General features: G+C 32.8%; 1 protein-coding gene across 1 annotated transcript; it reads left to right on the plus strand.

Moving 5' to 3' along the window:
- The first annotated feature begins 155 nt into the window (after window positions 1-155).
- Window positions 156-10995, plus strand: LOC111698193 (polyadenylate-binding protein 1-A). Its single transcript, XM_023468456.1, has 14 exons — window positions 156-305; window positions 1016-1138; window positions 1603-1655; window positions 4155-4217; window positions 4408-4552; window positions 5359-5768; window positions 5826-5891; window positions 6230-6341; window positions 6545-6618; window positions 7874-8046; window positions 8105-8181; window positions 8940-9031; window positions 9280-9475; window positions 10186-10995. Exons 1-14 carry the CDS (start codon window positions 294-296, stop codon window positions 10900-10902), a joined length of 2313 nt encoding a protein of 770 aa, XP_023324224.1. The 5' UTR covers window positions 156-293; the 3' UTR covers window positions 10903-10995.
- Window positions 10996-15516: the final 4521 nt, after the last annotated feature.

Below are 15516 nucleotides of genomic sequence, written 5' to 3' on the forward strand. Positions count from 1 at the left end.
AATAGGTAAGTAATACTCAGGATAAAACTCATAAATGTAGAATAAATATTTGTAGATTGAGTATTAGATCTTTGAATGCTTCTGGAGGAACACTTGCAGAGTCTCATGCTTCGTGAATCAACCTGAACAATAGTCATATAAAGATCTCCAGATCTTACATTCGTTGCAACCAACCTTGTTTAGAAGGAGATATACTTCCCCGCCCCCTGGTCTTCCTTCACCTAGACACGGACCAGGTCTCTGGGCGGATCAAAGGCATTGGAGCATTTTTCCCGGAGGGGAATTATATAGATATGCAAAAACAGGAAACCCAAAATACTAAATTTTCATTGAATGCCGGCTCTAGGGTCAATATTTTAAGGAAAACATTCTCCCTCACAGGCTTTTTTTTTACTTCAAATGTCATACTGCAAAAGTGACATGCAATTAAAAATTAGATTATTGCAGAAATGGCTCTGATTGAAATGTCGTAGTGCTAAAAGATGTGATAATAAGTTTGAAAATCAGAACCATGCAAGATTTTTTTTTTCCAACACACTAGGGATTGGGATGGTCTACGCAGTATGCATAAATAATTTGTTATCGCGTCAACTTTTTTATTGCAGCTAAACGTTTTTTACTTGCTTTTTACATCACGATGATCAAGGTCTTAATATCTACGTTTGAACAAATTAAATCTTGCTGAAAAATTTTTTTGGATGCTTTTTACAACACCCTAATCAAGGTCTTTATATCTACGCTTGAACTAATTAAATCTTGTTGAAACGTTTTTACATGATTTTTACAGCACACTGATCAAGGTCTTTATATCTACGCTTAAACTAATTAAATCTAGCTGAAACGTTTTACATGATTTTTGCAACACACTGATCAAGGTCTTTATATCTACGCTTGAACTAATTAAATCTAGCTGAAACGTTTTTTTTACATGCTTTTTACAACACCCTGATCAAGGTCTTTATATCTACGCATCAACATTTTAATATATCAAAACGTATTATTTTGTGACGCTCAGGTTAAGTCTGGCGTAAAGATTAGTAAGGCGGAAGGTTTTGTTAGACGTGGAAGCCAGGGAAAATGTTCTTTCTTTACTCCAATACGTCCTCGTCAGTGTACTCAGGAGTTCAGAGAATTTCAGGTCAGATTTGACATCATAGTAGAAAATCCTCACAAATTTATACGCTTTGCTTTTAAGCAACCAAGGACCTACGTTTGTGTATTTTTTTCATAGAGGGACGAACTGGAACCGTATCAATTTTTTGTTTTTATAATTAAAACTTATTTTCGGATGAACCAAATTGGGATTGAGTTAGGATTGTTAAATTTGCTTTCAGTCAGAATTTAAGTAAAGAATTTTCAGTCTTGATTTGAAACTATAGAACTACTGAAAATATGTTGAGTTTGGTAGCTAATTACAGGTTTTGATTGTACAGACCCATTTTTCAAATTTACAACAGCAAAATTGTTGAAAGAAATCTAATTAACAATTTTGCTTCAACTTTTCGGTCTTTAGTTTTCAAATTATTTTACTAATATTTAAAGCTTGATTATTGATTAAATACTAAGTTTTTAAGTTTTCTTTACATTTTTCCCTAATTTCAGGCGATGAATCAAGTTACCACAGTTTATCAAGACTTTAATGGTAAATTAATCAGGTAAATGCGAATTCAATGAAAAAAAATTATAAATGTCTAACCTGTTGGCAAATGCACTAAGCTTCAGGGACTAAACTCTATTAAATGGACAGATTATTAAATTTGACTTTAAAGGAAGTGACCGGCAATGTATGGTGGTTGAACTGATAATGGATGATTTTGAACGTCGACTTTGCACTCAAACTCAGTATTTATACATTATTAAAACGTTTTATACGTCTCAAATGAATCCTACAAAATTTCTCCACAATACTACATTCTTAGTTCAACTACCACACATTGCCGGTCACTCCCTTTAAAGCGCTGTATCAGGGAAACTTGTCCATCTTGTATGTCAAAGGTTAAAACGTTGACGGGGAAATAAACCGTCATACATAATATATTTAAATGCTTTTTTGATTAGTTATTTGAATTTTAATGATTTTCTGATTGTAACTTTATGCATTTGTTTCGATTTTTACAATAAAAATTAGTGCCATTCATGCATAAATCAAAATTTTAATTATATTCATTTTTTATTTTTAGGTTTTTGTTATTATCAAATTTTAAATTATATACATTTATTATTTTGAGGTTTTTGTTATCATTTTCCCTTTCTTTTCTTCTAAACTAAACTAAAATTAATAATCCCCATTGAAATGAGAGAATCTGTTATTATCGTTTTATAAACTTTTCATTCATTGTTTGAAGTGTTGTAATTAACCTTTACCCAGCTTTAGCAATTCTTGTAAATAATGCATTAAAGTTTTATGAATTTGGGATTAATAAGAATTTGAAATACGAATAATTGTTTTCTATTTACAGCTTTATAAGGCTAAGTAAATCAACTGATTCTTGATAAAGCTATCAAATATTAATGCGCAAAATTGTAGAAGTATAAAAATAAATCTATATATAAATGAACTAATACTGAAATACTCTGTTTCAGATGAAATAAAAGCTATAAAATGTACGAGGAAGATTTCTATGAGTTGACCGAGAAGGAAGCGAAATATATTGAGGACACAGAGCAGTTGTATTTAAGAAGAGAAGGTTTGTGTGGACAATAAATTGTTAAATGACGATATTTTGTGATACTATGATGTGGTAAATCAATTTTACTCTAGAACTTGATAACGGCGTGTTCGTGATTTATTCCCAAAAAGTTCAGATCTGGGGATTATAAAAGGGATTCGGGTTTCTTTCAAGTTTCTTAAAAATGCTAATTTTTCTTAGATGTTATTCGAATTGATTAAAAAATGTCTGAAAATTTCTATTAAAAATTAAATTTAATTCATTTGGTTCAATTTTTAGTTAAGGTATTTTGAACTTTCAGATCATAAATTGTTATAAGTGAAGAAAATCTTTTTAACTGTATTTTTTTCTAGAAAAATTGGCTTTTATATGTTACAGCCTAATATTATAAAAGATTTAGTGGTTATTTTTTCGGAAATAAAAAAAAAATGGATTTGGGAGTTTAGGGGATTTTTCATCGTACTTTCAAGTACTAGAGTCCAATGACATCCCTACCTTTTGTGGTTTGATTTAATTTGGTCACGCTGACTTGGTTTGTGCTGATAACAAATATTTGATTCGTCGGTTGTGGGTTGTTAAAAATATTTTGTTATTTAGATGTATAATTTTGGTGTTTTATCCGTTTGCGAAATAGGCGTTGTTTTATGTCTTAAATGTAACTAACAACAGTTTTTTTTAACCAATCCTAAGGATCCATTCTGTAAAAATTAAATATGTAAAAATTCGGACATTTTCTGCTGAGAATCTTGGGGATCTAACATCTCAAGCAGGCCTAGAAAATAATTTGACTTCTCTTGATATTCTGCGATGGTCATACCCTGGAGGGTTAATTAAAATTATTTATTCTTGAAGTTAAAAGTGCCTATATCGGATATCAAGATAAAGTTTTCATGATTAAGGATACTCCACTTAATAGTTCCAACCTTAGTTCATATATTCTTTAAATTTGTGTTCATATTTCCCCTGTATATCTTGTTTTCAAGAGTTGATTGACTTGTATAAACAATTGTCAACATTATTGATACTTAGTACTTCGTTGTGCCATTTTCAAGGTCTAGGATAGAACCAAGAATACCGATACCTTAGATCCACAGGTATTCAAACTATTAACATTAAGATGGGCATACATCTTTCACCAGCGCACCTCGTTTATACACTAGAGTCTTGCTTAATCTTATTTATTTAGTCTATAGATACAGGAACTAGAGCTCTAAGCCGTGAAACTGAAAAACACAAAATCAGTCACGGTTAGATCATTTATATTATGACTATTAAATAAATCGTAAAATAATGAACATGTAAAGTTAGCCAATAAAATTTGCTCCAGGTGTGTAATGTGAATATTTCATGACATATTAATGTGATTTAAAAATGCACTTACAAAGTTGATTAGGCCGGAGGTTAATAGCTCTTTAGATCTTAGCCAACATATCTCGTACACAACTATTGTTATCCCGACAGAGACTGGGGAAATAATTGTGTTAGATGTCTTGAAGAGGAGGAGGCACTGCTAAAATTTCTTCAGTTCCTCGTTCCGATCAAATTCAGGCAAAACAAATTTCTTAAACTTTTAAGGTATTTTAATTTTAATTTATTTAAATTTATGGGTTCGTTATTTTTAATGTCCCTTGGAACCAACCTATATTTTATAAGTTTATTTCCTAAAATGAATCCATATGATTAGAATGATGAAACGAAAGTAAAAAGAACAGGTTTAAATAATATTTGTGATGATTAGTCTGCACAACGTGACCCTGGTCTCTTTCTCGGAGCAGGACATTAAGCTCCTACTCAACAAGATCTCCGAGTACAACTTGACCCAGCAGTTCATGACAGTCTGTAATGATTTCATTACACTCCTTCAGGTTCTGGCTCTGCCAAAGGTAGATCAATTCATCATACCTCTACCCCCCCCCGTACCCTTCTCAGCGCTATTGAGATGGGTAACGTTTTTTATTAACGAAGTTTTTTTAACGAACGAACTTTTTGAGAACGAAACGAAATTTTTTCGTAAAAAAAAGAAAGAAAACGAACATGGACGAACGTGATGGATCGTTCAGAGGAATGAAAAAATTATCGTTTTTAAAAACGAACTAATATAAATAGCCGACTTGTGTTTTTTTTAACTTTAAAGAACTGTTATCTATCAGATTTTTATCAATTCTACCAACCCAATCCAATAACAATACATCGTTATTATCCTGTTTTATATATTCTAGGTTTTTGTGCGTTTTTGGAGGCTTCCCAAGAATCTGCCAAGTCAACATTTTATTTTATGAGTTTTTTGTTGAATGAAAAATTGCAAACTGTTGAGCGTTGATTCTTGCAGAAGGAGTTTAGGCTTAAACTCCTTAAACGAAGCAAAATAGTCGCCCTTTAACAAACGATTTCAGGCGATAATTTCTGCCAGAGTCATAATGGTATCAAGGAATAGAAGCAAAGTTTTAGAGAATACATTTTTGAATATGTTAATTTACCAGATTTTTGTGGAGTGCCCTAAAAGCCTAAAAATAATTTATGAAACGGATAGTAACGATTAACGATGCCTGACTGTATTAAACCTGGATCATGTTCAATGCTTTCTGTTTTGTAAATCTTTTTTACCAGAAATGTTTTTTATTTTCACTGTCATTTTTTCAGTCTGAAATGAAAAATATCTGCATTAATAGTTGTAAATGTTTGTGTCTAGGTTCCTTCTTGTCTCGATGAGCTCATTAGTACAAGATATCCTCAACTCATTTGCCTGCTCGGCAATAGCGTGCAGAAAGCACGCGCGCTTTCTCATGCTCTTCTCAATACAAACGAGCGCGACAACCTGGACGTTAACCGGAAAGATTTCAGTATTCTTGAGGAGTTCTTCCACATGAACTACTCGGTGAAGCTGGACGAGGGTAACGAGGATAACGTAAATCTCTACCTGGGAGATCTTGCTCTAACCGTCTCTGATTCGGACGTATATTCCATCATCCAAAGCCTGTGTGGGGTTAGCCCCTGTGATTTTAAATTGAAAATGTGTCGACATCCCAAAACCAGGATGTTTCTTGGTTATGCGTACGCACAGTTTGAAAACCACGACACTGCACTTCGTGTACTTTCAAGGTAAGAAAAAATGTCAATATTTTTAATATATTTTTTTCTTTTCTTTTTTATGTATAGGGTGAATAACGAGGTATTAAAAAACAAACCTATAAGAATAGTTTGGCAGAGTAAAGACGCTATTAGGTAAATATATGTTTTTCATCTTGATTTCAAAGCAATCCCTGTACTTATTTTTCAGCATAACATAGCATCTTCTGCCCCTTTTTAAAATGCTTTTCCAAAAATTTCCTGAAACGTCCATATTTTCTTGATTCCTCATTCCGTTCCAAAAAAAAAAATGCTTAAAATTAAGAATTAGTTCAGTTGAATTGAGGATAAAAAAAAAATGAAAAATTATAAAAAATGCGAATAAAAGTTGCAAGTTGATATTCATTTTTTGTTTCTCCCCGAAACCTTCAAACATTCCTATCTCTTCCTAGAGACTTCAAACCTCTAACTTAACTGTCTTGACATATTTTTAGTTATGACAAGAGTCGGAGCAATCTCTTTGTAAAGAACCTGGGAATCGAAGAAGTAGATCAGAAACGACTATACGACACTTTCAGAGTCTTTGGGAAAATACTTTCTGCCAAGGTATGTAAACAACTACCTAATAATCAAGAACAATGATGGTAGACCTCATTTCTTGAAGAATGTATTATTATTAAAAGAGTAAAGATTAGGCTTAAAAATAGAAAAATTCTTCTTTTTTTAAACCAAAAAAAACACTTTTAGCTGGATTTTTTCCAGAGTGTATCTTCTTTCATAAAGTTTTACACCTTAGCCTTTTTTTTAAGGTGGCTCTGGATAATCGCGGAGTTTCCAAAGGATTCGGTTTTGTTCAGTTTGATGAGCAAAAAAATGCACAGAGGTAAGTTAACTGAATAAATAAAAAGTTGACAAGCTATCCCTTTTCTTGCAAAGTGTGCAAGTACTCTATAAAAAAAGTTTGTTTGATCAGACCAAATAGATTCTAATGCAATAGATGGGTACGTAGAATTTGTACACTCTCAGTACAGCTGTATTCTGTCGTCACAAGTGTCAATCCAGTTTTTGTGTCCGACAAAATTATCAATAATAGTGATAATTGTAGAATAAAGTGCTTTTTTTACAGTTAAATAAGTGCAATTTTATGTGTTCTTTAGTTTCTGTTTTTACACTTTTTTATTTAATCTTGGAAAACATGTCAACTAATGTGAGAAAATTTCGTTTTCCTATTTATATTTGACACTTGTGACGTTATGTATAATTGGATTTAAAATTCAGTGATGGTGATGGACCAAACCTCTGTAGAGTAAAAAAGTAGATGTTAGTTCCACATTTATTGAAAATATATTTCGGTCTGGGTTGACCCTCGTCAGTTCTAACGATATAATAATCATCAAAATCGATAAAAAAAAAAAAAAAATGTAAAAATCACAAGAAGATAAACAAACAAAAAGATTATTCAAAATAAAAATTTGGGCTGTCAAATGGACATAAGGGAAAAGAACTCAGATTATGAGATGGAAAAAAGATAATTTGCTAATATTCACTTTCTAAAAAAATGTTTTAAGACAATTATTATTCCTTGAGATTGTTTCTTCACAAAGATTAAAAACAAACTGTGTAGATGTGTGAATATAGAGTTGGGGTGGGGGTATAATTGGTTCATTTCTTTGTTGCCACCTATTGTACTTGATAATCTATTTGGATCAGAATGCAAGTCAAAGTACCCTCTATGCAAAGATGACAATGCCCGACTCACAAAGGTACCCTTGAAACTTTTAGGTGACGTGCATTCATACGGTCAACTGTGTTTTCTCTACTGAAGGAAAACATAACGGATTTTTTTTTAATAAAACACTTACACACATGCATGGAGCATAACAATATCTTCAACATTTTTGATCATATAAAGGTTTTAAGGATACTTTTGTGAATCAGACATTGCCATCTTTGCATCGCAGTTTAGTCCCTTCAAAGTTTCCAACGCTGAATTAGTGATAATTTTCAAGATAAAATTAAAAAGGGAGGAAACCGTCCGGTTGATTTGGTTTGGTTTGGTTTGGTTTGATGATTTTATTTTATTTATTAAGTAAAACATTTATTTTCGGAAATTTTCGAAAATCATGTCTCATATTTAGAGCAATTAATGTAATGCACAATATCTGGACCTGTTGGAGAGTTCCTGGGGCTAAAACTCTTCAGTGGAGTAAACTCTTTGTAACTATAAAACTCTCTGATGAGGAGAGAAAGCGGGAAAGAAACCAAGAAATATCACAGAATCCCGGAAACTTAGTTCACGTTCAAATATACGGTAAGCCCTCAAAATACTTAGTTCTCCAGATTTGAAGAAATAAAATGAAATTTTTAAGATGGAGAAAGTTTGGACCCAGACACTTTGATTCCTAAATTTTCGTTTGGGCCGATCAATGTTATCAAAACTAGTCAGGTGATCATATAGATTTTTTCATTAAACAAAGTTGACATAAGAACTATGGTAAAATCTAAACACTGGATTGATTTCTCCTTTTACTTCCCTCTCTTTGAAAATCATTTGTCTTTCTGAATTTCGACATTTTTTGGACAAAAAACTGAATTTTCAGCCTCTTTCTTCGTTTTTCTTCCTGAGCTTCGAAAGTATGTTTTCTTATTTTTTGGTAAATAAATCAGTGAGTGTTCGCAAAAATTTAAAGGAGGGATATGCTGAACCCGAATTGAATTCTGGCTAATTTTAAGTCTTTTTCTCCATTTTTCCCCCCTGAGCTTCGACAATATTTTTTCAATTTTTTTGGTATCTCATTTTACTTCTATCTGTTGCGTACATAAGAAAGTAGAACCTAATAAATTCACTGAGTTTCATTATTCCACCCAAACCCTAATTAAGTCAATTAAAGGGGGGGGGGGCACAAAGCGTATTACTCTCCGGAAAACTTAAAATTGTCGTAGAACTCTGATTTTTTGCATGTGAATTCAAAAATTCATTTTCATAAAAATCCAAGCGTAAGTGCGCGCACGCACGCGGTTTTTCGCAGAAAATGTGACTTTTTCACATTTTTGCAATCTTGACACCATAAATATAACTATAATTTACTTAAAGATTCTTTTAAGCATGTAATTCCTGAACAGTTTTTTGCAAATGTTTGATATTCTTAATTAGTGAACATAATACTGTTATCATTCAGACTTAACTTGTTCTTTTTTTTCAAGGATTTTTCTAGCATGTATTTACTCTACGAACACGAGTCTGATTCCAAGCTGTCTGTTCAGACCCTAAACAACACAGAGCTTAATGGAAGTAGGTGGGTAAATATTCCAATACAGTGCTTAGGGTCCATTGATGTTGATCCGGATACTTTGGAACCCTGCCACCCGGATACTACTCCGGATATCAAACGTCCGCCCCTCCTTCTTAAATCCGGAACAAAGGAGCAAAAAGTTCTCATCTAGATCCTAACCATTGGTTTATTGTAGTGTGTACTGTAATTTTGATTTTAGTTAAAATTTTGTTTGATTTATTATATTTAATTTAAATTATTGTTCTGTGTAGATTGGAGGTAAAATTCTTGGATTGGAGAACTCTGCCTTCCTCTGACTTGGAAAGGAAAGGAAAAATGACACAAATGGAGATACCAAAAGGGGAGAACGTGAAAGAAGTCTTGCCTCGTAAAGTTCCAGTTCCTCCAATTGATCAGAAAAGTTTTCTCTCCAATAAAATTCAGAACGCTCTGCGGAAAAAACTGAAGGTCAGTTCTGTAAAAGTGGAGTTGAATAATTTGGTGTTTATGGTCCCAACTTTATGAATAACTGTATTTCCTGAATGGCATTCAATGTATTTATGCATTTTCGTAGATCATTATTTCGAACCCGCTTTTTTCAGTCGTCAATTTTGACTATTTCTATGGTTAGGTAAGGTTATGTAAAATTATAGTTTGGGTCTTAGGCTAGCTCGGTTTCATAGTTTGAAAAGTTACTTTTAGAGGGCAGCCAGTAGTTACCTACAAAGGTGTCACTTACAAATGAGAAAATGTCTTTGGGTTCATTGGGAAAGTATCATATAAAAAAATATGACAGAAAAGGAGTGTATATTGAAAAACATTAAGAAGGTGGTTTTCACTAGTAAAACTGCTGACAAAATGGTCTTTGAAGCTTAAAAGCAATAAATGAAATATGGAACTTAAAATTAGTACCCTGTCTTGCTTTTGATGTTATTTCCTCCCGAAAAATCGTTCATTTCCTCCTTACAAAATGTTGCTACTATAAGATCATTTAAAATAAGAGGAAGTGGGGGGGGATGTACTTATTAGAATTTCTCTTTAAACTTCGGCATTTCTTGGAAGTGTGGTTTGACTGACCTTTTGCTGTTGGCAAATCCGCAAACTTTTTGTATGATTTCATTTAGTTACTCCTCCTTAATTTATAAATGGAAAATTACAAATGGTGTCTTAATGTTTAGGAAGGTTTAGCCCAAAATGCAGGAAGAACTGTGACCCCGGAACCTGCGACGAAATATACGAACTTCTCTTCTCCTCCGTCTAACTCACAACTCAGCTCAGCAGGGCTGCCAGTCTCTAGCATCCAGTTCAAGGCGGATAATGGATATCCTCATTTTGCATTTAATACTTCTCTTCCGCCCCCGCCAATCAACTTCTACAATAATACTCCACCTCTTAATCCAGAGCCAAGAGTGCCTCCGCCCTACGACGGCGGATATCCCTGGTCCTACAAGGCAGTAAACGAACCCTGTGATAGATTTTCTCCTGGTCCTAACTCTGAGTTCCCTCTCAGGCAACAGGGGTTAACCTCATCCTTATCTCAGTATCAGGACCGCCAACCGTCTTCTTCTCAGATACTAATAAATAGCTCACCATTAGTACATTCAAACACAACCCTTAACTCGCAAAATGATTCAAGAGTGTGGATGAACCCAGATCAATATTCTCAACCAAGATCAAAGGAAAGGCTTAGATCACGTTCGCGATCAAGATCAAGGTCACATTCAAGATCCAGGTCACGGTTGAGAACAAGAAGAAGCCCCAGCTCCAGTTGGAGTTCATCAAAAAGAGCTTCTTCAAGGAGATCTCGTTCACGAAGCTTTGACCAAAGAAATAAATATGACTACTCGACAAAATCAAAGTATGGCCGGAAGTACTCTGGAAGATCCAGATCTTAAAATCATCTGTCTAGTCAAAATTTTCCACAGGATATTATTTGATATTAAAATGTTATTATACGTTTGTAAAGCGAACATGCTATTTTCCACGCATCAAATGTGTTTATGTAAATGTTCATGTTTGTAAATTCTTTAATCCTTGGGTCAGTCCATTTGAAACCAGCCACTCTTCTAATAGGCACTTACTCTTATTATTAATACTTGATTAGACCTATGTAAGTCATGACATAATCTGAAGTTTGTTTCCCTTTGTGAAGGGTTGGTCCGGAGTAACAAGGTCACGAAGTTGTGACCTCTCCATAAAGGTCATTCAATTAAAGCACAATCGTAACCTTTTTTCATATTGACGCCAGTGAAAAGAAAAGAACGATGTCTGAATTTTTAAAGGAAATAAGCCTAATGGTGGTGTTTAAGGGGTGAATATTAACCAAAAATGAAAGACATTCAGAGCATCCCATATTATAGTAGATTATCTCTAAGCTAAAACCCATGTAGACAAGGGTAAGTGGCTGGAGCTCGACCCTGGAGCTCACCGTAACATAGCCTACAGGACATGATACTTTGACTGTAGGTTGAATGTTAATAATAATAACAAGCTTTAACGCTAAAATACGAATGTAATACTCCAAAAATCTAGCATTTTCTGCACGAAAATTTTAACATTAGCCTTTTAAGTTTTTCAAAATAGTTTATTATTTTTTATTTTTCTGATTGAGGGGAGGAAGGCCAACCACATCAATCTCTAGTCCGAACCACATTCTCCTCATTTTCTCTTCCGAACCACCTCGAAATCCTCGTCCTTTCAATATTATTATTTTAAGTGTCTAATCCTTCCAGATAAGACTAATTTTAAAGAATCGAGCCACGTTAGGGCATAAATGAAATATCAAATTTTTGTAAATCGAAAAAAAAGTTTTAATTGAATTAAAGATTTCAAGTTCAATGTCTTTAAAAAATAATTTCAAGTTTATAGAATTTCAATCTTTTTGTTAACTTTAGTGAAAACAATAGAATTTTTCCGGGTGGTTCCATGGGGAAAATTATAGGCAGAGGTATGCCGAATATTTTGCTATTTTTTCATATCACGAAGGTTAGCCATTACGGAGGCAGAAGAGATTTAAGTTTTACCTAAATAAAGTTTGACATCATTCTCATGGGTTTGAAGATTCCAACATGATATAATCATTGCAACACTTTAGTCCATCCATAACGTCTCGAAAATCGCAATTTAGAGCAATTAACGATCCAATATGATGTGGGACATCATATTAGTATTCTTAGATTTTTTAAATTCATGAATTACTTCTTAATATATAGACATTGGACATTTTGATATTACTATTCACATTCACTGATTTTGGATTGTCTGGACAAAATATTGAAATTGAGGCCATGTGTCTTCAAAATGTAAAGAAATACATTTTTGATACATACACATATGCGAAAGAACAACAAACCAGTTCACTCTGAAAATCTTACCATTGGACAAATATTTTTCTAGTTAAATTCGGTTGGACTTAGGGAATAGCTTTAGTAGAGAATTGTTCTAACCATGGATTGGTTCTAACAGCATATAAGCTGACACTGTGCACTGAAGGCGTTCCTTCTACAGATAGTGGACGTGTAGTTCACGTACTTTGGAGGACGATAATTTGGCCGCTAGATGTCTCCCGTGAGTTATTCATGGACGGACAGAGTTTCTCACCCCATACGGTATCTGGATCATTAGCCGTGCATTAGCCGTACTGTGGCCATAATTTACTTTGAGAAAAGGTGGCAGCACTAATCAAAGTATAGCTTCTGATAATCTGATTTCATAAATTGATTGCAGTGTTGTTTTTGAGATCCATTATGAATTTGAAATAAAATCAAAGTATAGTTTCCTTTGTTTAAGATATGTTTGCTGCGTTCAAATCAAATTCGTAATAAGCTTTCCCTTTTTTCCGTCGATAGGGGTCGCATATGTATGTGTTTATGGTCGGACAATACTCGGACACTGATAACTCATGGAAGAACGCGTTTGAACAAAACAATATTTCTCTGTACATTTCACAACCAATATAGGAGACGTCAAGTTGTCGATCAATGTAGTTTATGGAAGGAACGGCCTCTGTGCAGTGCAGTATACAAAATGATAACAAATTTTTAAACTTTGAAAGCTAATATCTTAACTTTTCACGAGAAGATTTTACCAAGCATATAGGTCCTTTGAACATGAGAATATTTTCTAAGAAATATGTCTAATGGATCACTTAAGTTATGGATATTAGAAATTAGTTTTCATTACTAAAATGTTTTATGACACCAAATTATATAAAAGAATATTAAAAAACCCTTAAAAAACCGTTTGATGAAAATCGTTGTGTAGGTTTAAAAAAACATAACATAACAAATTATTTCTCTAACATTTAACTTTAACAGAAAGTTGTTTATACATTAACAAAGAATATAGATGAATTTGTAAAAAAAACCAGGTATATTTCTTTCAATAGCTTTTTTATGTTGATATCTACCCCTGAACCACCACCAAAAATACTTTTTTAATAAAGCCCTGTTAACTTTTTGTAATTTGCCTTGAAGTCAAGCCAATATCTTAATGAACCAAAAAAATTGTTGAAAGTGTCTGAACTCAAATGGACTGATCCCTGCAGTGCAATCGTCGCCATTCATCAATCTCTACCTTAGACTCTTTGTATGTAAATTCAATTTCTATTTTTTTTCAGACCAATTAAGAGTACTTGTGGCATCAGTTCTACTAAAACATGTAAGTAGATTGAAGTTGTTCTCGCCAGAAAGAAAGTAATTCATTACAGCGACATCAAAACGATAGGAGAAGGGGTGTGAAATTTTTAGACATTTTTCAGAAATTTTACAAAAGCAAAATTGTAGTTCTAGAAAATTTATTGGCATGATTTAAAAATAAAATGTTCACAAAATTCAGAAATGACTCCCTGAAATGGGTTGAAATGATAAATATGTAAATAAAAAAACCTATTAAAAATGAAAATTTAAATCTTAACAAATATTCTTTTTATGGGTACTTTTGAAAATGGGTTGTTTTCCCAAATTTAAATCAAATCACAGAATATAAAAATATTGCAAATTGGTCGATTTAAAGTATGTAAACACATTTTTAAGTATTAACAATATTTAAATGGAGTTAAACTTTTTTATTATAGATAGCTTAATTTTAATATTTTTGAAATTTTTTTATCGTTTTTTGAACTTCGGTTATCATTTCATGCAGAATTTATTGATACCCATTTCAAAATACTTGTAAAAATTGGATTTTCACCTATACTAGTGATTTTTATACATTTTTATCTTTAAACCTTATCTGAGGTCGAGCCATTTTTTGTTAAAAATGCATTTTTATTTTGTGCCTTAAAATTTCAAGAAGAATATAATTTTGCTTTTATACAATGATTTCATAAAAATTTCCCAAAATTGCACACCCTTCAATGATAGTATTGATGAAAAAGTTTTTTTTCTAAAAGCTGGCAATATAATGACATATTTTAAGACTAATTTGCTATTTTGAGTGCTTAATATTCTCAGTCTCGAAGCTAATTCCTTAAAAAATAATTTATTGGGAGTTTGACCCCCCCCCCATCTTTTCAAAGAGCTGGATTCGCCCCTGGTGCAGTGCAGGGGAAACACAAGCCATGGTGTTTATGCGCTAAAGATTAAAAAAAAAAAAAACAAGATTGTTTGCCTGCAACACCGCTTCTAAAAAATTCAACATTTTTATCTAAAATCCATATATTTATCCCTGATGGGTTATCCCCCTCTTCCTTCTCAATCATCTATCAGAAGTCGTACTTTAAATTTATTTCCCTCCCCACAAGCTTTAACGNTCCGACCTATTTTACCTTTTATAACTCTTTTCACAGTGCAAACCATATATTCACGCTCTTACGCAAAAATCTAGTAGTATTTTGCCAATTGAACCTTTTAAACATTTGCAAGTAAGCAATAACTTATAGCATTTAAGGGTTTTAGAATTTTAAAATATTTGCAAACTAAAAAAATTGTCTATTTTGAAATATGATGCCAAAATTTAACCCTAGTTTAATGAATAAGAGCAAACTTTTACAAATTATTGGAACCTTAGTTTTATGGAAACATATTTTAAGGTGCCACAGAGGAACCACAGACCCTTGTAATTTGTGCAAGAAAATTGTTTAATTACTCGTAAATTTTTTTTTATTTGTATGATCTGTTTCAAAATGTTCTGGATGTTCTGAAAATCCCAATTCAGAGCTATACACGATCCTATATGACTTGCTTGGGGGAAAATTCCTATTGAAGTTCCCTCTAAAATTTCTTGAAAGCTTGGACTGACCTGAGTAAAATTTAGATAATATACATATGTATTTCTTGCGTCTCCCTTTTGACCTTAAGGTTTCCGGTTTTTTTGTTTGTTTATTAAATAACATTGATTCACATATCCTATGATCTCTTGACACATTTTGTATAAATTAGTATAAAAGTTATCTCAAAGTTATACCAAATGATTAGATATCTCATTAATCCTTGATCACTGATCAAGTTCAGATTTAGGGTACCATTGTGAATAGGACTTGTGTCATTCTATAATCGGGGGGGGGGGGG

This window comes from Eurytemora carolleeae, unplaced genomic scaffold, assembly GCF_000591075.1.
Source record: "Eurytemora carolleeae unplaced genomic scaffold, Eaff_2.0 scaffold21, whole genome shotgun sequence".
In the NCBI taxonomy this organism is placed as follows: domain Eukaryota; kingdom Metazoa; phylum Arthropoda; class Copepoda; order Calanoida; family Temoridae; genus Eurytemora; species Eurytemora carolleeae.